Source organism: Aspergillus tubingensis (genome assembly GCF_013340325.1).
Source record: "Aspergillus tubingensis WU-2223L DNA, scaffold_11, whole genome shotgun sequence".
Lineage (NCBI taxonomy): Eukaryota > Fungi > Ascomycota > Eurotiomycetes > Eurotiales > Aspergillaceae > Aspergillus > Aspergillus tubingensis.
In genome coordinates this window covers 1000072-1018139 of record NW_023336285.1, presented here as the reverse complement: position 1 = coordinate 1018139, position 18068 = coordinate 1000072, and the positions used below count along the sequence as shown (strand labels likewise).

General features: G+C 50.9%; 8 protein-coding genes across 8 annotated transcripts; 3 read left to right on the top strand and 5 right to left on the bottom strand.

Annotated features, from left to right (window-relative positions):
• Positions 1-557: 557 nt before the first annotated feature.
• Positions 558-2536, bottom strand: AtWU_09681 (amino acid transporter; the record flags this gene model as incomplete). Its single annotated transcript, XM_035504787.1, has 7 exons — positions 558-719; positions 773-1051; positions 1105-1923; positions 1979-2117; positions 2180-2219; positions 2276-2307; positions 2361-2536. 7 exons carry the CDS (start codon positions 2534-2536, stop codon positions 558-560), a joined length of 1647 nt encoding a protein of 548 aa, XP_035360680.1.
• Positions 2537-3000: 464 nt separating this feature from the next.
• AtWU_09680 (haloacid dehalogenase-like hydrolase) lies at positions 3001-3790 on the top strand (the record flags this gene model as incomplete). Its single annotated transcript, XM_035504786.1, has 2 exons — positions 3001-3596; positions 3664-3790. 2 exons carry the CDS (start codon positions 3001-3003, stop codon positions 3788-3790), a joined length of 723 nt encoding a protein of 240 aa, XP_035360679.1.
• A 244-nt stretch (positions 3791-4034) lies between these two features.
• On the bottom strand, positions 4035-5203 carry AtWU_09679 (putative serine/threonine protein kinase; the record flags this gene model as incomplete). Its single annotated transcript, XM_035504785.1, has 4 exons — positions 4035-4436; positions 4490-4701; positions 4757-5045; positions 5105-5203. The coding sequence occupies 4 exons, from the start codon at positions 5201-5203 to the stop codon at positions 4035-4037; spliced, it is 1002 nt and encodes a 333-aa protein (XP_035360678.1).
• Positions 5204-6081: 878 nt separating this feature from the next.
• Positions 6082-7393, top strand: AtWU_09678 (FAD-dependent oxidoreductase; the record flags this gene model as incomplete). Its single annotated transcript, XM_035504784.1, has 2 exons — positions 6082-6099; positions 6149-7393. 2 exons carry the CDS (start codon positions 6082-6084, stop codon positions 7391-7393), a joined length of 1263 nt encoding a protein of 420 aa, XP_035360677.1.
• Positions 7394-9353: 1960 nt separating this feature from the next.
• On the top strand, positions 9354-10344 carry rho2 (putative Rho GTPase Rho 2; the record flags this gene model as incomplete). The annotated part of the gene is made up of 5 exons (XM_035504783.1): positions 9354-9388; positions 9596-9674; positions 9745-9750; positions 9815-10006; positions 10057-10344. 5 exons carry the CDS (start codon positions 9354-9356, stop codon positions 10342-10344), a joined length of 600 nt encoding a protein of 199 aa, XP_035360676.1.
• A 705-nt stretch (positions 10345-11049) lies between these two features.
• On the bottom strand, positions 11050-11674 carry AtWU_09676 (mitochondrial 54S ribosomal protein mL40; the record flags this gene model as incomplete). Its single annotated transcript, XM_035504782.1, has 2 exons — positions 11050-11384; positions 11467-11674. The coding sequence occupies 2 exons, from the start codon at positions 11672-11674 to the stop codon at positions 11050-11052; spliced, it is 543 nt and encodes a 180-aa protein (XP_035360675.1).
• A 446-nt stretch (positions 11675-12120) lies between these two features.
• Positions 12121-13563, bottom strand: AtWU_09675 (RING finger domain protein; the record flags this gene model as incomplete). The annotated part of the gene is made up of 1 exon (XM_035504781.1): positions 12121-13563. The coding sequence occupies one exon, from the start codon at positions 13561-13563 to the stop codon at positions 12121-12123; it is 1443 nt and encodes a 480-aa protein (XP_035360674.1).
• Positions 13564-14606: 1043 nt separating this feature from the next.
• On the bottom strand, positions 14607-16962 carry AtWU_09674 (acetolactate synthase catalytic subunit; the record flags this gene model as incomplete). The annotated part of the gene is made up of 5 exons (XM_035504780.1): positions 14607-14662; positions 14723-16408; positions 16482-16549; positions 16621-16719; positions 16799-16962. The coding sequence occupies 5 exons, from the start codon at positions 16960-16962 to the stop codon at positions 14607-14609; spliced, it is 2073 nt and encodes a 690-aa protein (XP_035360673.1).
• Positions 16963-18068: the final 1106 nt, after the last annotated feature.

Sequence of the window (18068 nt, the reverse complement as noted above, 5' to 3'; positions counted from 1 at the left end):
GTGAGATGCACGATTTTGAAGAGGGGAATGCAGATAATTTTCATTTGTATGAGCCGGTCGCGCTCATCTTCGGCTCTCGACACTAGAATTGCCTAGTTTATGCAAGAGAGCTGCGCCGCAAGCTGAACTGCAACCAGATGCGACTATCGTACGCTAGTGAGAGGGCCAGACCACGACATGGGTTTCTAGTAGGGTTGTTAAAGTGTGATCGCAGAAGATAGTAATACAGTCAGTGAGGAGATGAAAGCGGTTAAGTAAAAGTTGATCTTCACGATGTGTTTACTACTCATGATGGGTGAATTCGGGGTTTTCTTTGTCCTAATACGCCTCAGTCCCCCCGCCGCCCCATTGAATATAAATAGCATCAGGCCCACTGGGATAGATCATGTTGTTGGTAATCCTATATTTACTACCGAGTTATGAGTGTGTATAATCAGTAAATGTGTCCAGTACAATAAAGTTGATGTGTACTGTCCAGAGTTTGCTTGGGCCATTGACCAGGTTTTCAAGCCTCAACGCAAAATCCTACCGGAGCTTGCTGATATTGCAATTCGTGCCTAGCCAAAAATAAGATTCTTAATGTACTGCCCAATCTTGCTCATTGTTCCGGTATCTGACTCATAACCAACAGCCGCCCTTGCCCGATCTTCTTCATCAAAAGCAGCTGCCGCCGAGAAGTCCATTTCTGACGGCCGTACCAGCTTGGAGCGATAGTAGATCTGAACGAACGGTCAACGTAGTTCGGTGAGGCTTTCCGATGATCATCACTCACCTTGTAGCCGAAGTAATCTAGGAAGAATAGAGGCGCCGCGATGTAGGATGAAAACCAACTCTTTGCAGACCCCTTCTCGCCGAAGGGGAAGCACGCTAAGTAAAATTCGCATCCTGCGATGAAGAGGACCACAACGAGACCAAGATACTGGGCGTAAGGAGCCATTCGGTCTCGGAAAGGTAGTGTCTTTTTATCGATACCCTGCGCAGCAAGACCTTGTCGGAATCGGATGTGGGAGATGAAGATTCCCGACCATTGGAATAAGGCAGATACAGATACCTGTGGGATGTCAGTATAGGATATCAACGATCACAAATAAGTGAGATACTAACCAGAGATGAGAACCAGCCATAGACGGTAGCTCCGGTGTCGTTACAATTGAGGTAGCATAAAGCCCCTCCTATAGTGAGGCTGAGGGCTAGAGAGACGTAGGGCCTTCCGACAGTGTCTTTGCGGCCGAAGAAAGGATGCAAAATGGCCATGTCAGACAAGGCTGCAAGACTGCGGCTAGCGATGTAGGCACTGGTGATGCCACAGCTTATCACTGTCAAGAATATGAAGCCGTTTATGATGTGCGCTAGCCACATCACGCCTGCACGCTCAATGGCAATGACGAAAGGGCTCCCTAATGTGCCACTTCCATTGATGAGGTTTTCATCGTCGTAAGGAACACACATTCCCACGAGCCAAATATTGACCACGAAGAACGAAAACATGCGCCAAAACACGGGGTATACAGTCCTCTTGATGGTCCGGCGAGGGTCCTTGGCTTCTCCAGCAATGACTGCAATATGCTCTCCGCCACCGAAGCTGAACAGCGCTTGGACAAACGCCTTAGAGATACCTTTGATGCCGTTGTTGAATGCGCCAGGATTGCGCCAGTAGCGAAACTCGATTGGGCCATGTGTGGCCGAGATACCGCCCGAAGTCATGATGAACATGAAGAAAATCATGACAAATATCGCCAGAACCTTGACGAAAGACATGATATACTCAACATGACCGTAGATCCGAACACCGAAACAATTAGCTGCGGCAATGACTACCAGGAAGATAGTGATATAGGCTGCAAGTGGGACAACCTCTGTTGCTGGCCAGAATTCAAGCACAGAAACGGCTGCAGTTATTTCGGCAGGAATGCAAATCACCCACTGCCAGTAAGGATCAGTCGCCCATACATCGTCTCGAATTGGCAGAGCTACCTACCGAGAACCAAAAGTTGATGCCGACTGCGAATCCAAATGCGGGCTCCACGTATTCAATGCATTGTCTGATAAAGCCTCCATGGACCGGCTTAAAGGTCGTCATTTCACCGATAGAGGTATACTGCAAGTACACTATGAATCTAACAACGATAGGTTGGCATGTCAGCAAACCCGCAGCTGTAGCGCAGCTTGATGGACTTACGCAGTGATTGTGTATGCAACGGCGATGCCACCAGGGCCAGCTACATGCTGCAATTAGTTGCAAGAATCTTGGCCACTTCGCTCAGGGGAGCCTCACCATACTTCAGTGCAGTACCTGTACCGACCCATCTAGATGATAATGTCAATTAAAGTGAGCCAGCGGCATATAGGGTTCGTCCTACAAGCCAGTTCCCACACCAGCGCCAAAGGTCATCATCATAATCTGACGACTACCGAGCGACCGGTGGTAACCAACATCCTCGTTCGCTCCTAAGAGCTCACTGTCTCCCTTGGCAACATCTGTCTTTTCAAGGTCGGTGTCGACAACGGTGTCTTTGACGTCCACTATCTTCGGCATTGTAGCGATAGCTTGCTCCACTGACTACATGACCATCGGAGAGAGGGCCTATAGCGGCATTTTATATGTTAGTTCTGGCGACTGTCACAAAAGGTATGATAAGTGTCATTGGCCATTATAGCCGTCGTATCTGGAAAGCGGCAGCGAAATGGAGACATTGCGTCCGAGATAAGCTAGGTTGGAGCTTTGATAGCGACTCGCGGCGTTAACAGCCAGTTGTAGATAATAGTACGGAGTAGTCCGAGTCTTTCCCCATTTCTGTATGAGGAAAAGCTGGAGTTTACTAGAAGCAAAAGTGGGGTTGCTGATCATCTGTTCTGTATGAACCCTGTCTCCTAGTTTGGAGTCAGGTGTATAAGAAGGTAGACCAATGGCTTAGGCAAGTCGAACGAACGCTAAACTCTCAGTCACTCCCAACTCTTCTCATTTGATCCCTACGATAGATCAGCACCAGCACCAGCACCATGACCGGCAGTAAGAATGTGGTATTCGACATTGTCGGCACACTGGTCTCCTACGATGTCCTCTTCGAAGCGATCGACACGCAACTGGGCGACCGTCTCCGTGCGGAGGGGATCAAGCCTTCCTTGTTAGGGTACACTTGGATTGAGGTCGCAGAGCGCGAGTACACATATCTGAGCTTGTCAGGCCAGTATAAGACATTCGCTACTTGTCTGGAATTGCTCTTCTGGCGAATGCTCAAGATGGCAGGCATCCAAGACCCGCGAAGCTTTGCCACAAAGAGCGATCTTGAGTTCATCATGAGTAGGTATGCCAAACTTGGACTCCGTCCAGGAGCGGCCGAGTGCGTCACTAAGTTGCGTGATGCTGGGTTCACTGTCTGGGCGCTCACAGCGGGGGACGCCGCGAGAGTGGGGGGATATTTCGCCAACGCTGGACTTGAATGGCCCGCAGAGAATCTGAAATCCTGTGACTCGCAGGGAATAGGCAAGCCAGACTTGCGGGTGTACCAACCGCTCCTCGAGCAGCTCTCCCAGCACGGACAACCCTGGTTTGCTGCTGGACATATGTGGGACGTTTCGGCGGCTCGCCGTGCGGGGTGAGTACAGATGCACTAAAGATGCGTTATCGCGGTGGATACAGGACTAAGCTCACACATGATACAGGTATAAAGGAGCGTACTGCACCATCTGGGAGAAGGAGCCAATTGTGGAATTATTTGGAGAGATGGAAGCCATGGCAGACACTCTACCAGCGATGGCTGACAAGATAATTGCTGCGGAAAATAAATGAGAAGGGAGAAGTTGACGGCCGAGAGGCAGGCATATCGGCACTAGCTTGGTCACTAGATACTACTAGTCTGGGGAGCGTGCAAGCTACTGATAGATATGATACGTAGCCAGTGCAGTACTTCCTTTCAAATAATAGCACATGGGGCATATCTTGCAGATCCATTTCGTTGCTGATAATGCCCCAAAGAATGTTTATCTTCAACACAGACTTACTATTGGAAACAGACATCTCGCTGGATCTACTGCTATCTGCCTTTCTGATGCATTTCCTCCCACTCCTGTTTGGAATACCATCCCACCGTCCTCTCCGACTTTTCGGTAAACCATTCATCTTGCAAAAGATCTTTCGCGGTAGGCCGATCCCTCGGGTCAAGCTTCATAATCCTAAGAACAAATGCCTTGTCTGCATCACATATCTCCCTTTCACGCAGGAACCGAAATGGTTTCAGTTTTTCAGGCGGGATTACAGACATAATGCGCACAATACTTTCTTGTGTCTCCTGGTCGCAAATCTCTTTGTAAGAGATAGGGAACGGTCCAAACCACTGGTGATGCAGCACCAGGATCTTGACATCGTATAACTCGTCGCCTTCTGGTACATCCGGCTCAAATATGGGGAAATTGAAACCCCAAATTAGATTAATCAGCTATTGATGCATTAGCTTTGCCATCACATATCGAGGGATTAAAGTCAACTAACCGTCACCCCAAAACTCCAGATATCTGCAGCAGTGCCCCATGGAATCTCAAGATGAACCTCGGGGGCCCGAAAGAGACTTGTTCCGGTCTGCACACCATCTTTAGCGTACTCCGAATCAGTAGGGACAACACCCCCACAGTCGGCCAGTTGAACGTCTGAAAATCGACTCTCTTCATTGCCGTAATTTACGAGAATGTTGCTTGGTTTTATATCTGGAAGCAATGTCAGGACAAACACTATGTGTGGTGACACGGGATATTCTCAAACCTGTGTGAACATAGCCATCCTCATGCAACACTTGCAAGGCTTCCAGTACATTCTTCGCCACATACTTGAGCTCTGGCCTGGTAAGTCTTTGCTTCCTAGATGCCCGTGTCACGTCGTCATCAAGATACTTCAGAATTATAGCCGGGGGCTCCACTGGATCTTGGATCTCATCCAGCAGGGGTCGCAGGTTCGGGCAGCGACTCTGAAAGCGATTGAGAACGTCACGCTCATTGTGGAGGCGCCAATGGCCTTCAACACTCTTCACGACAACGGGTTTCTTTGTTGATTCCTATCGGTCACGGCTAAGTGTTCTAGATGGCTTATACCGGGCATGGCCAGCACTTACACTGCAAAGTAAACGAATTCCGAAATCTGCTGGGTTACTTTGTAGATACCTACTCTACCTTTAAGACGTTGACCCACAGAAAATAGAGCCTTGGCTGGCATTGTACATTTTCTTGAGCCGCACCAAGGGAGTAGGAGTAAGCATGGAAACCCGTGGCATTCAGAACCGTGCCAAGGTTCCGAGCAGGTTATGTAATAGGCTGGTACTGTTATTACAAGCAAACCATAAGTAAACAGAATAAGGTTGCCGGAGTTGAATTAGGCAGAAAAAGAAGAAGCATAGATCGCTGGGAGAGACCACAGATCTGAGAAGCGTTAACATGGAGGACGCATGTGCCGATAAGCCTATCCTGAGATGTTCAAGTCATGTCTCCACCCGACAGAATATACCTTCAAACGTCTGTGTATTCTTACTTCATCATTTGCCCACCTGAAATATTTCTAGCCGTCCGTGTATGAGACATAAAATAAACACCAGTAAACAAATACCGTTCCCATGAATCATTTCGCACAGTATCGCAGGGAAGGTGGTCGAATGGGCTAGGTCCAGCAAGAACGCCATCACATGTCAGTTGTTGCTCTTCGCCGATCACTGCTACTTTGTACTATTCTCTGATAAGCTGATAGACTCAGTAGGCCGCGCATTCGCAGTAACAACTCATTGTCACCCACGAATCATGCCCACTTATTCTATCTCGATCATGTCGATATTCAAAATGAGAAAGAGATCGCCACTGCTTTGGGTCAGGTACATGATGGATATGGGTGAGCCACAGGAACAATCGTCACTCTTTGGTATCAGGTACTAGTCTAAACCTATTTTGGTAACTCCCTCCACGGCCTCCCCCGGTCTCCGCGGGGACTAAACCCGATACTATCAGGTACTGATTTTGAGATTGAAGTATAAGACGAGCGATGGCTGACTGGCCTCATCAACAATCCACTTTCAATCCAAGCAATTTTCCAAGTAATATACCAATATGCCTGCTGTACAGAAGGTGAGTCTACTCTCTTGAGGTATATGATCAAGCTAACATGCCTAATCAGGCCATCATCATCGGTGCAGGTCCCGCCGGCCTGGCTGCCGCCCTCCAACTGCACCGTAACAACAATATCGCCATTACCGTATACGAGTTACGCCCGGAACCAACCACCCTAGGCGGCGCTATAGGTCTATTTCCAAATGGAATGCGCTTGGTCCATCGACTAGGGCTGCATGATGAAGTTGTCGCCCGCGGATTCTCCGTCGCCGACATGGAAATGCACTCTCTGCCAAACGGTGACATTGCCAAAGTCGACATCTCTCGCTGGGCAAGCCAGAAAACTGGCTTCGGATACTTGCGTATTCGTCGCAAAGACCTCCAGAGTGTTTTCCTTGACGCCGTCGCGAAAGACCAAATACCTGTCCACTACAACAAGCGCATTGTCTCCGTCACCGAGTCCCCAACAGATGTCACCGTGACCTTTTCCGACGGTTCAACTGATACAGCCGATATCCTGCTCGGATGCGATGGACTTCACTCTAGTGTCCGTCGACTGCATGTCGATCCGTCCATTGTGCCCGAATACTCCGGTATCGCGGGAACGCAGTCCGTCATTGACTGCACAGGCCTTCCGGAGGAGCTGAGTACGCATGCGAACGCTTTCCTCACCCGCACGGGTATTTTGGCCATGATGCCGTGCTCTCCGTCTGGCGATAAGCTCTTCTGGTTCTTCTCCCGGGAAACTCCTATCCCTCACTCGGAATCTGGCAATGCGCGAGACGGGTGGGAGGAGCGACGTCAAAAGGAGGTTGCGGAGTACAAGAACACCATTCTGAAGATCGTCGGCGAAGGCAAGGGTAAATGGCCGGAGGCATTGACGGAGATGGTGAATCGGACGGACGTCGTTGGGTTTTATCCCATCTTCCGGCTCCCGCTGGGCGGGAAGTACCATACATCTCGAACGGTGCTGCTCGGGGATGCAGCGCATGCGATGCAGCCTCATGCGGGCCAAGGAGTGTCCATGGCATTGGAGGATGTGTTCCTGCTATCGCGGTTACTGAAAGACGATCAGCGGAGCTTGGAAGAGGCATTTGCCAAATACGAGGCGATCCGCAGACCGCGCATCACGGAGATATACAATCTGGCTGCCAAGAACGGAAAGAAGCGAAAAGATGTCAGTCCGTGGGGGTTGTGGGTGAAGGAGAATATGGCTTGGGCTGCGTATGGACTATATAACCGGTTAGGGTTGGAAGCTTGGGGAATTGGTCAGAAGCACTTGGTTTATGATATTGATGAGGTGAAGATCTGATTGATTGAGACTGGAGTTTCTTTTTTTCTATTTACCTTTCTTATTGTGAATATTTTCGGAGGGGTTCGGACAGTCTACTCATTTTTTGTACCTTAATGCGGCGCTAATAGCGATGTCTCGGAAGCATTTATCGTGTTGGGAACTTCATTCACCGGGAAGCTCTATGAGTGGTCTATTTCAAGCCTAGAATATACGCACGGTGCCGGGGTATAATGTGTCGTATTATCCATGTCCTAGGGGGTGTAGATAAACAGCGCAAACACAAGCTGGCCAGGGATGAATGTAGTAGGATGTCATGTCATGCATTGACTAGAGACGAGGACAGCCCTGTTCAGTGCTCAGCCATAGTATTATGGAGCTCAACCCCCTGAAGTGGCTGTACTGTGTAAAGGGGATCGGGTTGACTACTGGTGCCCAGGATTTAGGGCGCCGTAACTAGTTCCGAACCTACTACTCATGCATTCTCAGCTCCAAAGGTAGACAGGATACGAGGAACTGATTCAAGAAGGAAGGTGAGTGAGAAACTGTTGAGAGTTTAGCAGTAGTATCTAGTCAGTAGTTAGCGATTATCCAGTGGATCCTAAATGGAGTGCATTTTTGTGTGTGTAAGTTTGATCAACAACGGGTTTGACTGGGTCAGGGCAAGAGAGAAAAAAAAATAATAATAAATAAAAAAGAAACATCCCACCATCTCCTCCACCACGAGGATGACTGGGGAAAATAGAAACAGAAAAAGGAAAAGAAAAATTGAAAACGGGAAACCGGACTTGCCCATTCATCGGCATCCCCTCCCTGCCAGAGCATCCGGGGGGCTATAAATATACTAACTGCCATGAAATGGATCAATGGTCCAATGGTAAAGCAGCAGTGCCAGGCCCCTTGGTCCCGGCGTGATCCCCCTCTCTTTTCTGGACCAACGCGCTCTTTCTCTCTCTCTCCACCCTCATAATAGTAACAGCGACTATCGCGAAATAAACCACCGTCTAGCCTGCAACGTCTGAGACAAATCTCTAACCTTAGTAACAAGCGGCCGTGCGGTGACGATTCTTCAGCTGGGCCATCACTGGGTCGATCCCTCCTTCTCTTTGATTACTATGGGGGAAGTCGTTTAGCTGCCAGTGGGATTGGTTGGTTGAGCTGTGATGCTGGGCGTCCATTTTGATGCTATTTGTGCCCATTCGGTCAGCGTGGTGGGAGGCCGTACTGATTCATGTATATATATGGAGTGAGATGCCTGGATTGTGAGGGTACAAGGATGCATCTATTCTAATTCCTAATACTCCTTCATATTATCATCATTATCATAATCATCAATTACCAGCTTCCTTCCTCCCTGCCTCGTCATCTCTTCTATATCAAGTGCTGTTATAGTGAAGCTAAGTTACTACTCAAGTTACTTCCCGTCGACTTAACCACGGTTGAGTATTTATTTGTATTTGAAGGTGCGTATCCGTTTTATTTCCCACCCCCCAAATCTTTCAATTCTTTTCTCGTTTCTTTCCCTTCCGGATCAGCGTCAGCCTCAACGCTCGACCGCCTTCCCGAAGGAACGAGACAAGTCTTTTGCTGGGCCCCCCAAATCCACTTCTCCCAGATTATCATCCATCCATTCATTCCCCCGGCAAAGCTATCCACCCCCTCCCCATTTTCCCTGGCTTCCTCCTCATTCTTGTATTCTTTAATTTTTAGGGGGAGGGGCTTCATCAACTATTTCCCAAATTTCTCCCCTCCTTCCCACAAATCGCATTTCCCAAAAAAACTTCCCACCGAATTCCTCTTACCTTATCCTTGACCATTGTCCCGACCGCAGTTCTGGCCAGCCTTGCCCTGCTGCTGCCTGATTCTTATTCCGTTCCGGGTTCCGCCAGGGCTCGTCAGCGCCCTCGCATTGCCTCGACCCATTCGTGCATTCTCGCTTCATCAATTCAGGGATCCGTGATCCCCAGCCGGTTGTGAAAAAATGGCTCAACAACAGACTGATAATGTGATGCGAAGGTATGTTCCCGCCCTGTTGTCGTTCCTGGCTTCCGGTGTGCACCTGAGGCCATCATGTTATCTACTGCCGATTTCTGGTTCCCGTTATCAGCCCACCCGCTGTCACTCGACCGGATTGCTCGTATAGAGGGGGTGCGGGGGTGCAGCCAGTCCCAATGCATCATCCATGCCATGAACGAATGGGGCATTGAGCTGACCTGCATGTAGGAAGTTGGTGATCATCGGGGATGGTGCCTGCGGAAAGACCAGTCTGCTCAGCGTCTTCACCCTGGGCTATTTTCCAACCGTAAGTCAACCCTCTTCTCCAATGCGCTGATCGATGGAGTTTCATTGGCTAACCGGTTTCTGATCTGTAGCACTATGTTCGTACCTATCACCTCCTTCGCTGACTACTTAGCATGCATCTGACTGTCGCGTGTCAACCAGGTTCCGACGGTGTTTGAGAATTACGTGACGGATTGCAGAGTGGATGGCCGTTCGGTTCAATTGGCACTATGGGATACTGCTGGTCAGGAAGATTACGAACGATTGCGTCCGCTCGCTTATTCCAAGGCGCATGTGATCCTTATTGGGTTCTCCGTGGACACGCCCGATTCGCTGGAGAACGTCAAACATAAGGTTGTCTGACCATTCCGTTACTGTTGGACTGCGCTGACTGGTTCTTGTAGTGGATTGAAGAAGCGAACGAACGATGTCCGGGTGTCCCTATCATCCTTGTCGGGTTGAAGAAAGATCTGCGGGAAGATCCACTGGCCGTCGAGGAGATGAGAAAGAAGTCGCTAAAGTTCGTGACGTCGAAAGAAGGAAGCGACATCTCAACGCAGATCGGAGCACGCAAGTATCTCGAGTGTTCCTCATTAACCGGCGAGGGCGTCGACGATGTATTCGAGGCGGCCACGCGTGCCGCGCTCCTGACGTTCGACAAGCGAAAAAGCTCATGCTGCATTGTGCTATAATGGGGAAATGACGACTTTGCGATAGATACGTCGCCGACTCTGATGGTATTTCAGCGATTTGCATGCCAGCCATGATGGGTTCATTTGCTATGCGCTTCGAGCATGTTGCACTTGCAGTTGCCGCGCGACACGCGTGCGCCAGTTTGAATTGGATTTCGAAGAAAAGGGAGAGTGAAGGTGACGGATGTTGATCGATATATCTTGCATTTGCGGCGTTTGGGAGGGCCTCTTCTTTTGTGTTCGAATATCAAGTTTCGCATGTTGACATACCCTTGGTCTCCGGGGGGACACGCTTGGTGACATTCGTTCATTTGGTGTTTGCCTTCTTCAGTGTCTTCTTTGCCTGTTGTCAAGTGTTGTTTGCCTTCTTCTGTGTCTTACTGTCACTAGCGGTTATACCTGTATTGAAATTGTACCCACCAGTCTATGCTACACTTTACACAGTAGACACGGTAGACACAGTAGACACAGTAGACACGCAGTACCTACACAATAGACTGACCGAGAACAACCCATAATATAGTAACATATTATACAAACAGATAGACAGAAACATACATGACAATAGTAATATAACAAAACCTCAACTAACCCCCTCTATTCTCTATCCCATTCCCATCCCCAATCCCCCTTCTCCACCATCACATTTCTCCTTTCTCCTTCGTAGAAATCCCCCCCTCCTCCTCCGGAAGAGAAAAACATCATCTAATCCCTCTTCCACTCATGATTCCACCCCTCCCTAGCCGGCCCATCCGTCTGCAACCGGGCATACTCAATAGGGACCAAATCCCTAAACACACCCGTCTTAATCATACTCTTACGGAACAATTTCCCGCCATCGCCCGCACCAGTACGCAGTTCCTCGCACGCGGCCTGCATCGCCTGCCACTGTCTCTGCAGCTCCAGCTCGTGCTTCCGCCGCTGCTGACCCTGGTAGAGGTTCCATGCCCGGTGGATCGTCCAGTGTCGGAGGAAGCGGGTGCGAGAGAAGCGCAATGGGCGGGGAGTGAGGGGGTGGTGGAGGAAGTAGCGGATCAATGCTATTATTTTGAAGATGTGGTTAGTAGGTGGGTTGGAATTGGGGGGTGGGATTGGGGTTGGGATTGGAAGGGGGGTACGGACTGATTCTGCGGTCGCCGCGGAAGCCGGACTCCTTTCGCTTTTGGAGCGTGGTGGTTGTGCTGAATTGGTTGGTTTGGGACTGAGGCTGGAATTGGGATTGGGTTTGGCGGAGAGTGTTGGTGATGGTGCTGCTGGTGAGGGTTGGGCGGGTCATGGGGATGCGGAAAACGGATGCCAAGGAGGCGAGGACGGGGGAGAGGGTGCGCATTTTGATTCCTTTTCCTGGTTCTTCTCTCCGGTGATTTCTGGGTTGGGTGTTGGGTCGGGGGTGGTGGTGGTGGTGTTCTGAGAATGTTCGGAAGACAGACACTGCGCGCCGGAGCGGAAGTTTAGGTGGATTTAGTTGGGTTTGACTTACTGGGTTAGCCTGGTTGGCTTGCCTGGTCGGTTGGTTATCTGCCGCGCGCTAAGTAAGCGCCGTTTGCTGCCTTTTTTGTATTCCGTGTATACTACAATCGATTCGCAGGATTACTTTGTATAAATGCTTAAAATTACTATTATTCATACGATTCATTCGAAGGAAAAGGTATATATTCACACTTTTACCAAGGCATCTGCATCGCTCGTCATCAATTGCAAAGAGCTCAAAACCAGCAAAGAGTGTATCTCAATCCATCAGCCTAAACGCCAGAAATGCTTCCATCATCTCTCTCACTATCGATCAGCCTTCCCAGCCCGCTTCTTCGATCGATCGTAGTTCAACACCTTGCGGCGTCGGTGCGTCTGCGCCAATTTCCACCGACAATATAACACCAGCGCATCCTTCAACAGCACGAATGCACATCCTCCGACGACACTCCGGCCCCAGCGGGTCTGCAGCAGCCCTGGTCGGACTTTGCCCAACGTAGATGGCGTCGTCCATGAAGTAGGTAAAATGTACTTCAACAGCCCGCCCATCGACGCAGATATGGCGGGAAACGCAAGTGCTCCGAGGATGATATCCGCCAGACTACTTGTGTCGGCTACCAGCTCATCCCGTCGACCCAAGCCCAATGGCTGGCCGTTTCCACCCTGGTTCTGCCCTTGTCCACCCTGCGCATTTCCTCCATTAAAGCCAAACAAGCCCTGCGGCCCATCCTCATTGCCCATGCGTAGCTCCAAATCTATCTCCATCAGGACGCCATTATCATCGTTAGGTGGGTCTGGCTCGGGATGTTCGGGCGGCGCATTATCGTCAAACTCATTGACATCCGAGCGCGGTTGTACTTCTGCAATCCATCTCCGCTCCAACTTGCCAAACATTCTCTCATAGACGCTGCCGTAAAAGCTTTTTAGGTATGGAAGAGCGGCGAACGTCACTGCCGCACTGGGCGGCCAAAGATTCAACTCCAGCTCCTGTCCCGGTTGATGTGTGGCAAAGAACATCACGGGGATGGCAGGAAGAAGACCATCTGCGTACCGGGTGCGCGAGAAGATCAACACGAGCGGGATGAGGGGCAACCCCAGGTTAAGCCCCGAATTCCATGCCCCATCAGCTGTTTCCTCCAAGATCTGGCGTGCCTCGTCTGTCCCGAAGACAAAATACATCGAATATACTCCATGCGCACAGCACCCCGCCCACACGGTTGCTCCTAACGTGAAAACCATTCCTGGGAGGACCATCCGACCCGCGAGGCGCTCAACCAGTCTTACTATATCCACAATATAGCTTCGGGGACGAGAAACGATGATTTCGGTCTTGCATTGCGGACACAGCATCTTTGCGTCGTGGCCGTTGCGCCTCCGCGATCGGGGATTCTCGAGATCCGCCAACCAGTCAAGCAGGCAGGCTTCATGGGCGGTCAAGGCGCATGGACATGGCGAGCGCCATTGTGAGTTAAGGGGAGAGTCCTCTGTCTCATCTGTATAGCAAATCCAACATCTGCGTGGTTCCTCACCAGACGTATCGGCGAGAGTCGGACTTGTCGGGGAGCCATGGGCGGTGGCGGTATCCGAGGTGCCGTTGAGCAGGACGGTATCGCTAGCTTCAAACAATTCTGTCGATGAAGCGCTGCTGGTTATATTCGTGGATAGGCTATTCTGTTGGGTAGTGGAGGTAGTATTATTATCAGATGACTGTGGCCGGCTAGAGGCCGAATAACCTGGGAGGGAGGCCATGATGTTGGAGACACAAGAGGGGTGGATACAACAGTAGTAGAGAAGTGGACGGGGAATTACGGAAACAAGCACTGCATCATGGGTGGAGAGGGAGGTTAGTCAAGTTGCGTCAGTCACCAGATGGTGGGAGAGAGAAAGAAAGAGAACTGGAGGCGAGAACGGAGGGGAGTGAGTAGAGAGTTGAGAGTCACAGCCCTATTAGGCAGCTCCGACATCTGCACTCTGCCCCAGCAGAAGCAGCAGAGCAGAAGCAAATAACTCAGTCAGTCAGCAACCAAGTCCGACGGTGTCTCAGTCGAGTCTTAATTAGTGAGATACTCCGTACTACTTTTCCCACTTCCCAGCCCCCCGCTAGTGACCTTCGGATGTGAACCGCGGCTGTTCGGCGGCGAAACATAAAGGCGCGCATTCCGCGGACCCCAATTGTTCGACCCTCACGTGATGCCGAGACTGATCACCTCACTTTGCGCCATCATGGCGGATGCAGCAATCTGGATGACTTGTAGATAGTAGATAAACTAGCTGCTCACTAGCCACTTAGGATAATCTACGTCGCTGCTCCAGTCAGCACTAATTATCGCGTCATCCAGGAACACTCATCCCTTTTCAATGCCTCATGATAGTATTTCCAAGGTCATACAAAAGATTACAGCAACATAAGGATTATATACAGCTGGATTTCCCACAACAACATTTGAGGCAACTTTTGCGCGCAAGCCATAATGCAAACGGTGAAAATGGAAAAAGCAATAAAAGGGAAAGGAGGTCCAAGCCCAGCCAGAGGTCTTTTCAGCTCAGGACCCCAGTACAGGACCGAGTGGAGCTACTATAGCATGCTCTCCACGGTCCTGCACCATGCTACTTCAGGGTTCTCTGGTTAAAGTAGACCGCTGCAGCTTGTCTCCGGGGCGCAGACCGGCACCCGCTAGCGTTTTAGAACCTGCCAGAAACGCCATGGATATCAAGAGATCAGGAATGGGTGGGCACTTTTGCAGCTTTCAAATAACAGGCATGGCAACTCATCGCTAGCATCCGCGGCTCACTTAGAAACCGGGAACTTTCCGCTTCTTCATCAGAGCCTTGCGCTCCTTCTCCTTGGCTGTATTGCAAGGATTATATTAGCATTCATTCACTCAATCCGAACAATCAGTGTGCATACCTTCGTCATAAACAAGGAATTCGTGCAGGGCACAGCCAGCGGGCACCATGGGGAGCACAGGCACCTTGCGATCAGTGAACACTTCCAGAAGGGCAGGGCCGTCCTGCTCGATCAGCCACTTCAGCTTCTCCTCAACCTCCGAGGGCTTGGTGCAGCGGTCCGCGGCAACACCCATGGCCTGGGCCATCGGGACAAAGTCGGGGTTCTTCTGGTGAGTGTGCGAGTAGCGGTCCTCGTAGAACAGGTTCTGCCATTGCGTCACCATACCCTGTTCCTCGTTGTTCAGGAGGAGAACCTTGACACCAATGTTGAACTGAGCAGCAGTGGTGAGCTCGGTCAGGGTCATGTTGAACGAGGCATCACCGTCGATATCGACGACAAGAGCGTCAGGGCGAGCAACCTTGGCACCGATAGCAGCGGGGAGACCGTATCCCATAGTTCCAAGACCACCAGAGGTGATCATGGTACGGGGGTGGCGCCAGCGGAAGTGCTGAGCAGCCCACATCTGGTGCTGACCGACACCGGTAGTGATGACAGTACGGTCCTTCATGTGAGCAGTGAGATCGCTGAGTTTCTCAATGACAGCCTGGGGCTTGATGGGTCCCTCAGCAGTCTCCCTCTCATAGAGGGAGAAGGGGAACCGAGCCTTCCAGTCGTTGATCTGGTCGAACCACTCCTTACGCTCAGCAACAGCCTCGACGTGGGGCAGGAGGAGACGGATGTTCTCAGCACAGTCACCCTCAACAGCCTCGTTGGCCTGGACAACCTTGTTGATGTTCTTGGGCATGATTTCGAAGTGGACGATGCCACCACGGTTCTCCGAGGCAGCAAGCTTGGCCTGAGGGGCGAACTTGGAGATGTTACCGGTCACACGGTCATCGAAGCGAGCACCGATAGCGATGATGAGATCAGCCTCCTGCATGGCCATGTTGGCATAGGCAGATCCGTGCATGCCCAGCATGTGCAGGGCCTTGGGGTCCGTCTCGTCAAATCCACCCAGACCCTGGAGGGTCGTGGTGACCGGAATGCAAGCCTTGTCGGCCAGCTCCTTCAAGATCTGGGGGCCATCGGGGCGAGCAAGGAGACCCTGACCCACATACAGGATGGGCTTCTTGGAGATGTTCACAAGGCGAGCCACACGGTTGATGGTACCCTTGAGCTGCTGCATGCTCAGTTCACGGGCAGCCATGGTCGCAGCGCTGGGGAGGGAGGGCAGGGTGCTGTTCATCGGGATGGGTTTACGGAGGATACCGGCGGTGATATCCTTGGGCAGATCGACGAGGACAGGTCCGGGGCGGCCGCTGGTGGCGATTTCGAAAGCCTCCTGGATGCGACGGGGGAGTTCAGCGACGGACTTGACCATGACGTTCCACTTGGTGCAAGCACGGGAGATACCGATAACATCGGCTTCCTGGAAAGAGTCGGTACCGATCAGGCTGGTGGGCACCTGACCGCAGAAGACGACCATGGGAGTACCGTCCGAAAGGGCATCCTGCATGGGGGTGATAACGTTGGTGGCTCCAGGGCCGGAGGTGACGAGGACGACACCGGGCTTTCCAGAGGCACGGGCGTAGCCTTCGGCCATGTGTCCGGCGCCCTGTTCATGTCTCGGGAGGACGAAGTCGAAGTGTTTGGAGTTGTAGATGGCATCGAAAACGGGAAGAATGGCACCTCCAGGGTAACCGACTAAAAGTGGTGGGTCAACCTTATGGTCTTGAAGGATATCGGGAATCCGAAGAAAAAAAGACGCGTGACTCACAGACATGCTTGACGCCAAGACGCAGCATCATCTCATGGAAGATCTCTCCTCCACTGAGTCCGACAAAACTGTTTACGCTCCAAGGACCAGGTCAGCTCTACTCCCATAATCATCTTAAATTGTTGAGGGGACTGCATACGAGTCGTCCAGTTCGGGGACCTGGCGGTTTTGCAGTGGCGAGACCTCATTGCGGTGAGGTTCCTGGTTGAAGGCAGGGCTGGGGATCGGTCTCGTGTTTCTGGTAATTCACAGGCATGTTAGCAACAGTAATTGACATCCCAGTAGCCAGCTGGATGCTAGTTGTAGATAATACTCACTCAGCCGGGGCACTTGCGGTGCTCTGGAATCTCTTCTGAGCTGAAAAGCGGTGGGGCGCGGTCGCAGCGACGGAAGCAGTAGTAAAACTCATTCTGCCAGAGGCAATGTACCTCTGGTAATGCAGAGCGCGCATGGCGCTTTTCGAAGGTCTCATAGGCATCATCTTGATGGCGGATGACTGCCAGGCCTGGGAACAGAGAAAGGGGAGTGCTCACAACGGGGAAAAAGAACGGGACCAGGAAGAGTGAGTAAGAGATCCGTTCCTTAAGGCAGGAGCGAAGACTCAGACTTCGGGGACGGTTATGGTTGCATTCTAGCCTGTCCAGGTCTAGCGCCGTTGGAGTCGAATAATCTGGGTTTTCCCATTGGCTACGGATACCCCACTGCTCCGATCATCGGCCCTCTTGGACGCGAAAGCGGTCACCTGATTGGGATGCAAGCCTCTCGTTTTGTCCTGACTTCCCCAGAGCAACGCCTTGCAAGATCGCAATAATACAGGCGAGGGATGTTGATGATAGAAGTTGACGTTGCACAACCACGTATTCTTATTTTTCAGTAATTGTCATGGTGCGGCCTTTTGTCAAGGTTCCAACTGCTATACGAGCTTAGACTCAACTAGCCTGATCCACTGCTGACATACTTGTAGTCCTCATAGCAACCAAGAGACAGAGAAAATTAACTACAACCCGCAGAGTACATCATATAGTAACTAGGGCTTCTACAGTTTCTATTTGAACTATAACCCCTTCAATCTGTGGTATTCACAAACTTTCGGATTTTCTACATATACTCCTACCGCGGGTGCCGGTCCGAATACGGCTCGCTAATGCATCTCCATCACATGCAGGTAACCGGCATGAAAAAGAAAGCAAGTATTGTATGACTCTACCCCAGTTACGATTTACTGGTGCAGTAATTCTCCGTGGAGGGGTTGTCTATCGACTCTGAAGATGACTCACTCAGAACATTGGTCAGCGATACCTGAACAATGCCCCCAATTTTCAAGGTCTAGGAACATGGTACCTTGGCCTTTGCACTTCCCTCATATTCATGAAGCTGGACCGAGCTCGGCTGAGCATACATAGGCTGCCTGCAGATTACTTGTTCGGCCTTGCGTCAAATATGCAGAGTTTCTGCCGCAATGGGAACTTGAGTATCCCATCCAGTTTACTCTACCAGACGGAGTACATGTTTATCTCGTGACCTAAATAATGAGCCGTTGTGGTCCGAATGGTGTAGTCAGTCCTTCCGTATAAGGTAAGAACCAGA